Raw genomic sequence first — 15,710 nt, forward strand, 5'->3', positions numbered from 1 at the left:
GAGGTGCAACAGCAAAACTAGCACAAATTCCTTTTTCCTTTTTTCTCAATTTCATGGGTAGAAAATTTGTTTTTACTGTAGATCTTAGCAATCTTGGCATATTTTTCTTTCCTTATTATGCTGAGAACTTTCATCTTTTCACTTGAAGGGTGCACTTTATGGCTTCTCTTTGGCATATCCAATTTGCCAGCATCACTACTCTTGCATTTTGGGGCCATTAAATAAAATAAGGGTTATTTGAACACAAGCACTGCTATACTGAGATAGTCACTCTGATATGGAGACTAACAGGCCAGTAGTGTATACACGATGGATATGCTGGACAAAGGGATGATTCACATCCCAGGTGGGACAGACTAGGACGGCGCAAGATTTCACCATGCTTCTCAGACCAGCGTGCAATTTAAAACTTATAAATTGTTTATTTCTCGAGTTTTCCATTTAATATTTTTGGACGGTGGTTAACTGTGGGTAACTGAAACCACAAACGTAAATCACGGTAATGGGTGAGTATTGTATTCCTTCTAAGTGTTCTGGTTCTTCATGCTGAAATATCTCAACTTCCACAAATCTGGTTGCAAGATCAAAATTGTAAGAGCCCTTCTAAAGGTTAAGATTTCAATAGAAAAAAATATACATATACATATTTTATTATATACAAAGAATAATAAAATGTATCATCAAGTAAAAAAAAAAAGAACACAAATTATAGTCATAATTAATAGCTTCAAAAAGCCCTTAAACCACTGCACAAGACACAGGCCTCAAAACAGAGTCACACAGCCATTAATCAGAGGTCCTTCTCCCATAACCTCAATCTATATTCTGGACTCTGTAGAGGCTCATGTGTGTCCTCATAAAGGAATGAAATGCTTTCACATCTATGGGAAACGAATTAAAAATAGTGAAAGGAACTTCTACGGTTATGTTTATTGTTGACAGAAATTTTAGAGATAACTATAGAAAAGTATTAAAGACATCTGGTAAAATTCTGGCTATCTCATAGTAAGAATAGATATCATTTTGTAGCTCTACAAATGGTTTGTTGACAAATAAAAAGGGAGAATGTGAGCTGAGAAGGCAGAATGGAAAAGTCTAGGGAAGGAGGCAAGCAAATAGACATAATTCAGTCATAGCAAGAAAAAGGAGATGGTCCTTCCCAAGACCAAGCTTTGATTATATTTACCTAGATAAATTCAAGCCTAGAAGAATAGTGCAGCTTCTATGTATTTGCTGGTTAGTAATAGACGAGACAATTTTCACTTGTTATGAAAGAACTATTTTATATCAAAAGCTAGAAATACCTATTTACTCAATGCAAATCCCCAAAGAAACTCAATTTAATATTCAATAAACTACAGGGATGACAGAAAAAATGGGTAGAAATATTTAATTCAACTCAATTTACAATACTGCCTTGATATTTTTTCTATTTGTTTTTAATCTGCAGAGAAGGCTCACGTTCTGGGGTCACAGGTTTTATTTTTCATGTTTCTTAAAAATAAAATTACCAACCCTCAAGTTAACTAAAGATTTATCTGGGCTCGTAGAGGTAATCTGCTCTTTGTAACAGATTGCTCTGTAGTTTCTTCCACTTTAGATCTCTCCACTGGATTAATGCCTCTGTTTTCTTTGTCTTTCCCATGTGATTTTTTATGCTGTGGATTTAAGGAGAGAAATTAAAAGTCAATATAAAGTAACATTTGAGACATACTTGCTATACTCTTATTTTCAAAATTCTCTGGATTACAGGAAATAAATTAAGTGTGCAAAACTGGAAAGGCGCAGCACAAATTTGAGTCCACAATTTGTCTGACCAGTAGAAATGAATGCCTGCTTCATTTTACCACCAATAGGAGTGGGGTGAAATGTTAATGTTAATAAATGTAAATAAATATATAATGTAATATATTATGTTATATATAATAGTATAATTTACAATATATTATATACTATTAGAGTACATATATTAAAAAATATTAAGAAATATTAATTTTCTCTATGATATTCCAAGGAATAATTAGACTTTACTGTAGGGCAGTCTTAACAGACAGCAACTTTACCCCTTCCCCCAGCGGATATTTCATAATGCTTGGAGACATTTTTGGTTGTTAAAACTATGGGGTGCTACTGGCTTCTACTGGGTTGAAGATAGGGATGCTGCTAAACATTATATAATACGCAGGACACCACAACAAAGGGTGATCCAGCTCAAAATATCAATAGCGATGCTGTGAAGAAATCCTGCTGTAGGGAAAAAAAGATTTGCTATCATGCGAAAAAGGCAATTCTATTTTAAGCAGAGAATCTGCTATATAGGCTACCTCAAGACACTTTATAAAAAAACACTGTATTTTATCTTTTATTTAAACTTATTTCATATTTCTCATTTGGAAATTATATTTCATTGAAATCCTCACCCTTACCCATACAGAACTTTAAAAGACAGATGACATCCACTGCAGAACCAGTCATCAATGCTGAGACAAACCTTAAGCCTACCTTAGAGTGTTACATCCAGAAAACAGCCCCACATCAGACTGCTAGCAGGGAAAAAATAATTTCCGAACTTCAGCTGCAAGTTTGAAATCCTATCCCAAATCTTTTCTGGTTCTCTAGGGACGTCTTTGCCATAACTAAGGCAGGCCTTCAAAATGCCTTGAACAGTAACAATGAGAGATTTCCAACCAGCGATTCTGAAGTTGTCACTAAGGTTCTCTTATCTTTCTCCCTTTTCCTAACTTTATAAGATAGAAGAGGAGGTTAAAAACTGGAAAGAAATATATAGACGAGTTCTCTAATAATAATGAATAAAGTAAAAGGTAGGTAGGAAGAATTTTGGGATAAGATTGCCTTGAGGCAGACAGAGAGGAATTTAATAGACTCTGAGCTAGAAGTTTTAACAGCTTAAATTAGACCTCAGTGGAAAGACCTGCAAGTCTGTTAAGGACAGGTACAAGCATACACGTATCAGAAGCAGCACTTCACTGTAAAATGGAGACATGGGTGTCTTAGGTAAGGAAAGCCTTACTTAACAAACTGTCTAGGCTCATGTCTCCAAAAATAGTAGGAAAGAGGCTAGGCAGTTTATAGTGCCATACTCCCAACAGTGTTTAAAAGGGGGTAGGAGAGGTCACAGAATTGACTTGCCAAGATGAAGGCAGGCAAGGAGCTCAGGAAACATGGGGGAATAGTAACAAGAGCAAACCCTCAGGCTAAAGAAATCACTAACATAACCTGAGAGGCCCTTAGTCTCTCAATCCTTTAGTCTGATTATGGGCAGAGATAAGCTCCAGGACTTCCATGTCAAGGAAAAGCCAATGGAAACGACTGCTCATCCATTCTGAGCATGCAGGAAGCAGAAAAGGGATAAAGAGTTGAATATTACTGAGGATGGAGATTAAGTCAAATTCTGCCTTGATTTATCCTACAGAAAACCCTTGATCAATTATCATATTTGTGTAAATAATATAAACCAAAAAAGTTTATGTGCCATCCGAAAAGAATGACTGAAAATATTCTGCTGTTCCACCTACCAAGAGTAATGCTTTTATACTGAATAGCAAATGACTGACTGACATCAGATGTGGAAGGGCTATCTGATAGGATATAATCAGGTACCTGGAAAAAGGGAATCCCACCGCTGGATGAACAATCCACACTGGTATCTACAGATGGCTCTTGACTCAGAGGTTCTTCGATTGTGTGTTCCAAAACGGCCTTTTCTTCATCCGAGTCCTACAATAAGAAGCTGGATGAGTGATTAAATCCAAGGGCTTAAAAAATCTTCCCAAAAGTAAAGGCGGTTTTCTTCTCTGAAAATAACACAATATCCATTGTGTAAAAATTAAACCTCAACAAAATTGGTAGAAAGTCTACAAAATATTGAAGATAATCCCTCACATGTTTTCATATAGAGAAGTACCTATAATAAAATGTTAAAAGTGGAAATCTCAGGAAAATGGGATTAGTTTATTTTCTTCTTTGATACTTTGTAATTTCCCAACTATCCTATAATTACATATTATATTCCAGAGCACAGACTATGGAGCTTGTCTAGGTTCTACTTCCAACTCCCTCCTTGTGACTTGGGACAATATAATTCTTAGGTTCCTCACCGGTAAAATGGGGATAGTACCAGCATCCACCTCACAGGGTTACGGAGAGAATTGAGTACACACACATATAGTGCTTAGAACAGTGTCTGGCACATCATAAGCACAATATAAATATCAGATATCATTATTATTCATTAGTCTAATAATAATAAAATGGCCAGGTTAAAATAAACAGGCTTAAGGGTCATATAACTATCATTAATGAGACAGGGTAGAATTGAAGGGCAAAGAACAAATTTTTTCACGTGCAGTCGCTAATATTAAGAGTTTACGGGCGAATTATAATTCTTTAAATTTTACCTGACTGGTGTCTTCTCTGTTGTATTCTGAACCGCTTAGCATCATTAATAGCTCAGGCTGTTTACTTTTCAGCTCATCAAGGAGCTGTTCACGTGGTTCCGTTCGCACCAGTGTTGTTGGGTATAAGTAATTTTTCCTCTGTGGTGTAGTACCTTTAGTGGACATTATGTAAGTGGGAAAAATTGAAGTGTGGGATAGGAATAAGAAATTTTTTTAATGCTACAACTTATATTTCCCAATGAATCTTTGCATTCCAAAAATATAACCACTGCCATACGAGAATCAGAATCAGTCTTGTTACCTGTCAGGCATACGTTGCTTACAACTAATATTTCCTAACTTCACAGCTGATCTTAAATGGACTCGCTTATTTTCAAGATTCAATCTACCCCAAAACATGAAATTTTCCATCCCTGAGGAGGTACAAAAGATGTGTGTGGGCTCTAAAAGGAGTGTTTTGAGAAATAGCAGCATTATTGGAATAAGAAGACAGTTTTCCCAACATGATCCCTTGTAGGGATAATCATTTCACTGTAAATTTGGTGACAGCTAAATATTAACCAGTTAAATTTCTTCATAACGAACTCATGCTATCATAATTTACATGGGTATTTGCCTTTTTGTTTAATATTTATATTCCTAATTTTATTGAAAATAACTATTACAAGGCTCTTGAGGAAAAAATAAAAGAACATCCTTTAGCACCAACTCCTTTCATAATTAATTTTAAAAAAGCTTTCAGTTTGCATAGCATAAAATTTACTCAATGATTTTTTCAGTGAATTTCCAAGGTGTGCAACCACTACCACAATCCAGTGAATAACTCAATTACTCCTCCTGTGCTAAATAGCTTGTTACATACCTTGTTCCAAGGTTTCCCTGAATCATTATAGCTTGCACTGATATTTGCCACTGGTGACCTCCCCAAATGGTGATTCATAAATGTCAATCTAACAGCCCACGACTAAATGAGAGGTACACATAAGAAAATGCACAATGTGGTGAGCTTTGCATTAAGCCATTTATTTAATTACATGCCTCTATTACTTTTTTGGTATGAAATGTCCTTTGACAAACAGTGCCAGATAGATAGATGGTTGGTTTTCTTTTTAGTTGTTTTTAAAATGTCCTCTCTTAACAAAGCCAGATCCTGAATGTTTGTAAAATTTTGCTGAATTATGATGCCCAAATTTCTAGGATTATATGTCACCTATATCATGACATCTAATGCTTCATTAAAAATATTTTAGGGTTCCAATTTTTCCACATTTGAGTTGATTATGTGAGGTAATAATTTCCAACTAGGCAATGACAGGACCTATTTTTTCTGAACATCTGCATTGTATAAGGTTGAATTCTACGTCAAAAATATTAACAATTACATTTCCCTCTTAAAGTACCTGTTGGGATATCCAGTTTCAGATCCTGTTGTAGAAAGCAATCAAGCTTAGTCAAACCAATTTCTATGGTTTCATTAAGTTGTAGACTTTGTGTCATTAACTTTTCTTCATCAATATTTATCTGACGAAGAAAAACGTTATGCTGGTTCTCATTAGCTGCTGTATGTCCACTTAATTTTTCAGTAATCTCTGAACTTGAAGCCTCACAACCTTGGTTTACAACCTGTAAATGATGCAAATGAGCTTTCATTATTAAAATCGAAGTTGTCACTGCTTTATTCAATATATAATTTCCCCTTACCTTGAAATTTTCCATAATAAAAGTTTTAAACACACGCAACAATAAAGAAAATAGTATAATTGACCTCCTTGTATTCACTATACAGCTTCAGCATTTAGGGTATAAATCAAACAATATTGGCCATTTACTCCTTCTTCCCTCAGGATTCTTTCAAAGCAAATCCTGTACCATTTACTTCAGTACACACCTCTAAGAGCTTTTTAAAGACCATTCTTACATTAAAGAAATTTAACATTGATTTCTTTATATCAAATGTCTAATTAGTGTTCAAATTTCACCAGTTTGTTTCAAATGCTTTTCACAACTGGTGTGTCTGAATCAGAATTTATCATTAGATTTGGTTGATATGTCTTAAGTAGTTGACTATATAATTTATCATCGAAACTGGAATATTTTTCAGTGAAAGGGGCCAATGTTAATAATAATTACCCCTGTGCAACAGGTGTAGTAAACAAGGATTATCCCAGGCAAACCAGGACATAAGGCCCTGTAGTCTTAACAGTCTTTTAATGTAAAAAATTTATCCTTCCTCATATTTTTCTCCTTGAAAATAAATTTTTGTTGTTGAAGAAACCAGGTCTTTGCTCTATTGAATATCTCAAAATCTGGATTTGGTCAACTGCATCTCTATGCTGTATTTTCGTATGTTCATTTATCCTCTGTATTTTCTACAAACGAATTAGATCCAAAAGATTGATCTAAATTAAGTATAATTTTTTGGCAAGAATATTTCATAGGTGGCACCAAAAGCACAGAATGCCTGGTTGTGTCTCTTATGTTAAGATTAATTTGTGGTTTGGGTGTAGTCACCAAACATTTTTCTTCATTCATTACCCTGCTAAACCAAGAGAGAATTCTTTCGAGAAAGACAGATGGATACTCAATTATTTCCTTTTATATACCAGCTTTCAGAATAATGCATTGCTTCCCCAGCATGTTCCAGAGATCTGTGAAATTTTTATGAATTTGTGAGTTTTAATATATTTGATGTATTTTAATCTGTCATAGCAATTATTCTTTTTGATGCTCAAATTATACCATTTTTAAACAGCGGAGTTTGATCAGATTGGCTCCTAAGTCTTTTTGATACAAACTCACTAATATTTAATAACTTCCTCATTGTCTGGTATGGCAAGATCTCTAGGCTCATCTGGTATATTTTCTGCGCCAAACCTAAGATCAGCTATTTCTCCATTAGTCCTGGTTCCTTTCAGTGAACATAACTTATATAGCTTAAAATACTTAAATTATTTTACCTCATTCCTAAGAATTTTAGTAAAATCCTGTTATTGCACAGAAAGAAAAACCAAGCCAACATAGGGTTCATGCAAGTGTTATGTTCAAACAAACCCACAAACCTATCAGGTATCCTTTGAGCAACCAGAACAATATCCTGAACACTTAAAGTAATAACAGATTTGAATGTTCTGGAGAAAAGTAAAAAGTATATATAAGTGGAAGTTATTATATATCAAAAAACAGAGTGCCCTTAACTGAAGGAACTAAGAAGTCAAAAACCAAAGACAGATACAGATCAGACAAATGTTAAATAATTTTGAGTTCTAGGAGACATACATGAAACAAGATCATGCATAAGCATACCAATTATTATCCTTAAAGATTTAAGTCATTCATTATATTTTAAAATGTGGTCTGTTTTGAAACCAATTAGACAAGAATATTTAATTTTTTGACTATCACTATTTTCCCCAAAGTAGGTTCCAGTCACAAAGTTCTTACCTCCAATAAGTTCTGAATTTCCTCTTTCCTTTTATTTAAGCAAGATACCCACTGTTCAGAAAAACAAACTGTGCTTGTGTTCAGAGCCTCACATCTCAGTTCAGTCTCTTGAGATATTATTTCAAGGTTGTTATTGAGTTTATCACAGTGCTTCGCAGACTCATCAACCAATTGTATACCTTCTTGGTTAAAATATCTGACTTCCTGTGACAAGCCATCAGAATCAGCACAAAATTTTGTATTGTGAGAAGTTGTTTTGCTGATTATATCCTTTGATTTCCTATAGGAAAAGAGAATAACATTGTTAAAATGGAAAATTAAGAATCAAAGGACACATAATTTGCCCAAGATCACACAGCTCAAAAATGGCATATATGAACCCGGGCAGTCTGGCTCCAGAGCCCACATTCTTCATTAGTCTTCCACACTGAGAACAGATGCTTTCGCCAGTGTCTTTTCACAGTAGACTGACATCACATCTGCCATTACCTTTGAAAATGTCTTCTCATAAAGCCTTTCTCGGCTGTCCTCCAGACATGATGCCTTACTTTACACCTTTTAGAGTATTAACCATACCGTTTTATTAAAATGAAATCTGCCTATGTGTTTTATTCCTCCTACTAGATTATGCTACTTCAGGGCATCTCCTACAGTCTCTAGTCTGCTGTCCAGTCAGTCATTCTGTTCTTAAGCAGTTTTGCCTTGCCTATGACATAAAATAAATCATAAAAATTATAAATCTTATAAGACAAAGTCAACTATAAAGTTTTCTAATAATTAAAGGAGTGATATCAGTGTGTGATAAACTATACCTATACCACACATAGTACACAGCAACATAAGCCTGATACAAAACTAATGTCAGTTAGAATATACATTCAAAATTTATTGGTGGCTTCGTTCTCTCAGTAAGGTTCCCAATAATAACATTGAAAGTCATCAACAGGACCACACAATTAAACTTTGGGAAATGACAGTTACTCTCTATTACATGAGATGGTACACCAAGTGAGTAAGCCAAGTTAGCAAGCAAATGTGTTGAAAACCAAAGTTCAACTACAGATTAAGTGGAAATGATTGAGAAAAAAATTTAAGTGGTAAGCTTGGAGCCTATCAACACAAATCGATCCATGACAATAAACGCCAAAGGCAGTGGACTTCAAACTTCAGTACACATAAACCTCACCTGGATTCCTGGCCCTTACTCCTAATTCTTTTACAGGATCCCTGAACCACACTTTGAGAAACACTGGTGTAAACAATGCCAGGAAGATAGACAAATGACTTGCCGAGGCCTTAAAGAAAGTATATCATAGTTGCCTTCCCATTTCAATCCTACCCTACTATTCCCTTCAAAGCTACAGAAGCCGGAGCCATAGCTTTGAAGGGAATAGTAGGGTAGGATTGAAATGGGAAGGCAACTATGATATACTTAAGAAACTCTTAAGTCTAGACACAAGGAATAAAAAGCAGGGAAACACTTTCTAGGTTCAGATTCAAGAAGAGTACAGAATGGAACATGATATAATGAACAGGACAGGACCAACAAGACTGAAAAACAGATGATAGGAATCAGGTAGTAAGACGGTGAGAGCCCGAATTCTAGAGCAGCACTGTTCAATAGAAATTTAATGTGAGCCACACACGCAATTTGAAGACAATAAACAAACCAACAAAATAAACCAACAAAAACTCATAGACATAGACAACAGTATGGTGGTTACTAAAGGGGGAGGGGGCCAGGGGAGAGGTTGAAGAGAGTAAAGGGGATCAAACACATGGTGAGAGAAGGAGACTTGATTTTGGGTGCTGAGCACACAATGCAATATACAGATGATGTATTATAGAACTGTGCACTTGAAACATATGTAATCTTATTAACCAATGTCACCCAATTAATTTAATAAAATTTGTAAAAAATTAAAAAGAAAATTTCTAGTAGCCATGTTTAAAAAAATAATAAAACAATCAGAGTAACAATGTATTGAGTGTATATAGCATATGTAAAAGTAAAATATATAAAAACAATGCTTAAAGATGGGAAGGAGAAATTGGGAATATACTGTTCTATGGTCCTTTCATTATAAATGAAACAGCAAATTATTTGAGGGTGGATTAAAATTATTTTAAAATGTCTATTATTAATAGGAGAAAAACCACTTAAAAAGTAATTTAAAAAGTATAACTGATAAATCAATGGAAGAGATCAAATGAAAACATAAAAATGCTCAACTTAGGAAAAGAAAAAAGGAAACAAAGCACAAATAATGCAACAAACAGAAAACAGCAAAATGGTATATTTTAATCCAACTATATCAATACTTTAAATGAGAATGTTCTAAACACACCAGTTAAAAGTCACAACTGTTACATATGATGTAAAAGCAAGACCTAATTATATGTTGTCTATAAGAAATCCACCTTAAATATAAAGACTTAAGCCAAAAGTAAAGGAATGGAGAAAAATACATTATGCAAATAGCAATCAAAGGAAAGCTGAAGTACTTACATTAATTTCATAAAGTAGACTTCAGAACAAGGAAGATTATCAGATATAAAAAAAAGACATTACATAATGATAAAGGGGTCAATTCTCTGAGATATCAACCCTAAATGTACATGCCAAAAACTGATAAATTTATAAGAGAAATAGACAAATCTACAATTATAGTTGGAGATTTCAACACCCCTCTCTTAGTAATTTTTTAGTAGTTCTGACCTAATTGACATGTTTAGAACACCTCATCCATCAAAAGCAGAATACATATTTTTCTCACATGGGTAGTCCACAAATACTGCCAGGGGCTATAAAAATTAAATAGTTATTGGGACCACAGCCCACAAAAGTGGTCCAGGACCTGCATGCTAAACCAAAACAGAGTGAATGTCTGCTAAAAAAGAAGACTTAAACAGGATTTTGAATCTCCTAACATAATAACCAAAATGTTCAAGATCAAAAATCACTGTGAAAAAATCGCAACCTGAATGAGAAAAGATAACACGGGCCAACATTGAGATAATTCAGATGGTGGAATTATCTGGCAAGGATTTGAAAGCAGCCACCATAAAAATGTTTCAATGAGCAATTAAAACACTTCTGGGGAAAAAAACTCTTAAAGAAATAGAAGAGATTTAAAAAAGAAGCAAATGAAAATTATAAAACTGAAAAATGTAATAACTGAAATAAAACATCTCATTGAACGGATTTATCAGTGGTTTAGAGATGACAGAGGAAAAATCAGTGAACCTGAAGACAAATCATAGAAAAATCATAGAATATTCTATTTGAACAACAAAGAAAAAATAGACTATATATCTATAGCCTCAGAGACCTAGGACCATAATAAAAGATCTAACATTTGTGCCATCAAAGTCCTAGAAGCAGAGGAGAAAGGGCAAAGGGCTGAAAAATGTTCAAAGAAATAATAGATGAAAATTTCCAAGTTTGGTGTAAGGCATTGAGTTTACAGATCCAAGAAGCTGAGCAAACCTATAATTAAACTTCTAAAACCTAAGAAAAAGAAAAACATCTTAAAAGCAGCTACAGAGAAATTCCCTGTAGGGGAACAGAGGATTTGAAAGACAGAGGATTTCTCATAGAGGCCAAAAGGAAATGGAACACCGTATTCCAGGTGCTGAAGAAAACTGTCAATCCTGAGTTCTACAGCTAGTGAAAATACCTTTCAGAAAGGAATGGGAAAATCAAACATACTCAGACAAAGGAAAACAGAATTTGTGGCCAGCAGACCTACCCTTAAAGATTAAAGGAAGTTTTCCAAACAGAAGGAAGCTTGGAACTTCAGGTAGGAACAGTTTAATGGGCAAAAACAGGGGTAAATATAATAGAAAATCCTTCTCCTTGTGAGTTTAGAATATCCACAGGCAAAAAAATTGAAACTTGACAAACCTCACACCTTATACAAAAAACTCAAAATGAATCATGGATTTAAATCTTATATAAAATTATAAAACTTCTAAAAGAAAAAATAAGTCTGAATGGAATATGTGGTTAGTATATACGACTGGCAAGCAATAGGCTATAAAAGCAACATTAAACTCTAATGCAAGAATCAGCAAACTTTTTCTTAGAAGTCTAGATAACAAATATTTTAGGCTTAACGGCTATGTAGTCTTTGATGTACTTTTGCAGTAAAAAGGCAGCCAAAAATAGCCGAAGGCAATATCTAAACAAATAGGAATGGCTATGTGCAATATAATTATTTGCAATAACAGGCATCCGGCCCACTAGCCATAGTTTGCCAAACCTTGCCCTAATTAGTAAGTATACACTTCATTATTAGTATGGGTTAGAAATGGTGAAATTACTTAATGTGTATTGTAAGATTGAGCAAATAAGTAAATATATTGTGGATAGGATCCAGTTTTCTGTCTGAAAAGGGAGCACACATATGGAATAGAAAGATACTTATATGCATGTACACGTACACACACAACTTCTAGCTGTGTCCACCTAGGAAGACTAGAAGAAATGACACCCCAGTAGCAATAAGCATACTCAGCGTCCAGATCTTGGTTTCTATTAACATGATCCCAGAGCTGGGGCTGAGAAAGTACAAGAACATTTTCCCATACCACAAAGTAAGAAAATGCTCAAAAAGAATAGGTCATATCAACAGGACACAGGAGCCAACTTGAAGAGGCACTAGCTAGTCAAAACTGGGATAATCTGAGCATTAAAATAAATAACCCAGAGGACAAAAGAATCCCTGAGTACATGGTAACATAAACATGAATAAGAATAAATGGGAGGGGAAAGGGAAAACTCTTCCTCTCAGAAGAATGCCAACTAACAAATGTAGAAGAAATGATGAAATTAGAAAAAAGATTTGACAAACACAGTATGTGTATCAACAGATGCTAATAGGAATGGAATACTTAGATAGTTTCAAAGTATCTCCCCATAAGTTCTTTATTAATCGCAAAGAAAAAGAGTAACTTTACAGTGGGGAAATGTGGAGGAAAACACTGTAACCAAGTTATCAAAGTTAAATAAAACATCACGAATTATGAGATAAACAGATATGTACCTCTTGATATCTGAGATACACTGAGAACACGTCACTTTTGTGGTACTCTTGACAACTGCAACTAATCATGAAAAACAATCCCAACTGAGGGACACTGGACTAAATAATCTATACTCTTGAAAAATGGAAAGGTCATAAAAGACAAAGAGTAAGGAACTGCTCCCGATTAAAGGAGACTCAAGAGACAAGACAAATCCAATGTGTGATCGTGGATTAAATACTGGACCAGGAGGAAAATTTTTCTTTTCCTATAAAGAACATTAGTGAAACAACTGGCAAAATTTGAATTAGGCATGTATATTAGGTAATAGTTATCAATATTAATTTTCTGATTTAAAATAATCGTACTGTAGTTATATAAGAGACTATCCTTGTTTTTAGGAAATACACTCTGAAGTATTTAGGGGAAAGTGAGCATTACATCTATAACTTATTTGCAGTTAGTTCAGAAAAGCCAAATATAATATATAACATTGGGGACAAGAGTGAGAGGGAATGAGAACCATAAAGCAAACATAATAAAATGTTAAATGAGAAATTGGTATGATTGTTTTTGTACTATTTGAAGCTTTTTATTCTGAAATAATCTCAGATAGAGAAAGTTAAATAGAATTTAAAAACAGCTTACTGCTCTGTATTTTCTTGGACACTATTCAGTGGTTTCTGGATATTTTCACACTTTTCCTCCAAAGCACAGAATCTCTCTCCCCAAAGACTGATTAACTGGCAAAGCTCCTATAAGAAAGGGGTGGTGAGGGGAAGAGATTGAAATTATGATATGTGAACGTTTTTTCTATATTGACATGAAGTATTTTCCCATAGGTCAGAATTATACAAATTGCTAACAAGAGATCTTTTAACTACACCTCTCTCCCACAGAGGAAAGCAGTGGAGATAGTAAAAGGATAACATTATAGGATTTTTACAAAAATAAATAATTAGCAACTTAGCTATTTTAACAAATTACTTTTGATGTACCTCTAAACTAACCAAACACACCAAAATGTCACATTATACTTGAGAGCCACTTGGAAAGATATACAGTTGCTTTGTAACTGATAACACTACTAGAAGGGAAAAGTAATGCTGATAATCTCATGGGTCAAGCAGTCCAAAATTACTATCAACTACTGGAGTTGTAACATTTTACAGAACCTAGTTAGAGCATATTAATAAAATGTAAATAGAGTTTAGCCTTTGCTCATACTTGGCATCTTTAAAAACAAGCTCGTATAGACATACAACATGCTAGGGATTTACATCGCAAAGTGAAGAAGCTACACTAAAGATCAAGGAAGAGCTGAAAATGCACCCAGCAGTCTTATTCACTGTTCAGTCCATTAGTTGGCCAACATCTTTGAATAACACATCAGCTGACAATACATATCTAACATTTTTATTATGAATGAAGTCTGTCAGTATTTTCACTAGTCTCAGAGTAGAGGAAAATGCAGGTATTATTAGACTTATCTACATGCAAATAAGTGTTCAGAATTTTACATAATTGTTTTGTTAGTGCTAACTTCAAGTTCTAGAAAATCTAAGAAATAGTTTACTTAGTAAACTTGCTTCCTTAAAGTCAGAAAATCAAACCAGTCATGCTAAAATACTTTTCGGATCATAGGTGTTTTGTTTGTTTTTAAACAGTTGATCACCAATTTTAAATATTTCAAAACAGCTTATTTATAAAAAGCTGATCTATCTTAGAATATATATCTAAAAAACTCTAGACAAGTTTAAGGTAAAAATCCTATTTAGAGGTATTAGAAATTGTTGCAATTTCAAATTACAAGAATATATTCTAGAAATATATAAAAGAGCCACTCAAAAATGGATGCCTTTCAGGCAATACAATCACCACCACCACTGTAAGATTATCTAAAATACCGTTAGATGCTTCTGAGGCCTGTTTCTTCATTAGAAAACTGGTTTAGTAATAAGACCTATTGGTGGGAGGAATAAACATGAGTTGCTCAATAAATGTTAACTGTTATTTTTACTAATTTCTGATATTAATCCTTTCTCTGAAAAGTCTCATGCATATCAATTAGGAAAACAAATAATCTTATTTTTAAGTGCTTTAATTCTTACCTAAAAATCTTGGGTGTGTTCCCCTTCTCATTTTTGGTGACATGGATATGCATTCCCTGTCCCTTACTTCCCCCCCAAAAAAAATCCTTTACTACCCATTAAATTATGTCAACAGTTTTATTGACCAGAGAGTTCTGTCGTGCAGTAATAGCCTCACTTAGTAAAACTTTAGACATTCATTACTAAGGCCTTAAGAATACCTGGAGTTGTTTTCCATATGTCTAATGTTTATAGATTACGACTTTCCTGGTTTGAAGGATTGGTTTTGGTTTAAAGGCTCATATACTGAGGAAGAGTTTACATGGAGGAAGGTAAGTCATGAATTACATTTATAATCAATCAATAAAATTTAAGAATTATATTAATTTACAATTTAAAAACATGCCTGACATGGATGAGACAGAGATAGTAAGAGGAAAGCAGGGCATAGTTTATAAGACTAACTATCCATGTTACCCTAGAAAAAAACAATTTATCAAGTTATAATGTAGACATATGTTCACTTAAAATGCTATAACCATTTTCTTCTAATTGTACTGCCAAAGGTATGTTCTCGCTCTCTTGGTGTAAAGAAAGGATAGTCTTGTTTGTCTTATTGTGCTTTAGCATAGGGTTCTACATGTAGCAAATCCTCAAATATTAACTGATCAAGAAAAATATTCAATTATTTTACATTAATTACTATTATAAGCAACAGTGGTTATGTTATTTT

General features: G+C 34.0%; 1 protein-coding gene across 1 annotated transcript in view; it reads right to left on the reverse strand.

The window, feature by feature from the left end:
• Positions 1-413: 413 nt before the first annotated feature.
• Positions 414-15,710, reverse strand: part of KIF11 (kinesin family member 11) — a 38,202-nt gene continuing 22,905 nt past the window's right edge. Inside the window, exons 17-22 of the mRNA XM_033130853.1 lie at positions 13,536-13,642; positions 7,860-8,139; positions 5,819-6,041; positions 4,419-4,570; positions 3,622-3,738; positions 414-1,658 (exon numbers count right to left, since the gene is read on the reverse strand). Coding sequence (XP_032986744.1) covers positions 1,527-1,658; positions 3,622-3,738; positions 4,419-4,570; positions 5,819-6,041; positions 7,860-8,139; positions 13,536-13,642 — 1,011 coding nt within the window. The 3' untranslated portion in view covers positions 414-1,526. The remainder of the gene's footprint in view (positions 1,659-3,621; positions 3,739-4,418; positions 4,571-5,818; positions 6,042-7,859; positions 8,140-13,535; positions 13,643-15,710) is intronic.

The sequence above is a fragment of the Rhinolophus ferrumequinum genome, chromosome 16 (genome assembly GCF_004115265.2).
Source record: "Rhinolophus ferrumequinum isolate MPI-CBG mRhiFer1 chromosome 16, mRhiFer1_v1.p, whole genome shotgun sequence".
NCBI classification, from domain to species: Eukaryota; Metazoa; Chordata; class Mammalia; order Chiroptera; family Rhinolophidae; genus Rhinolophus; species Rhinolophus ferrumequinum.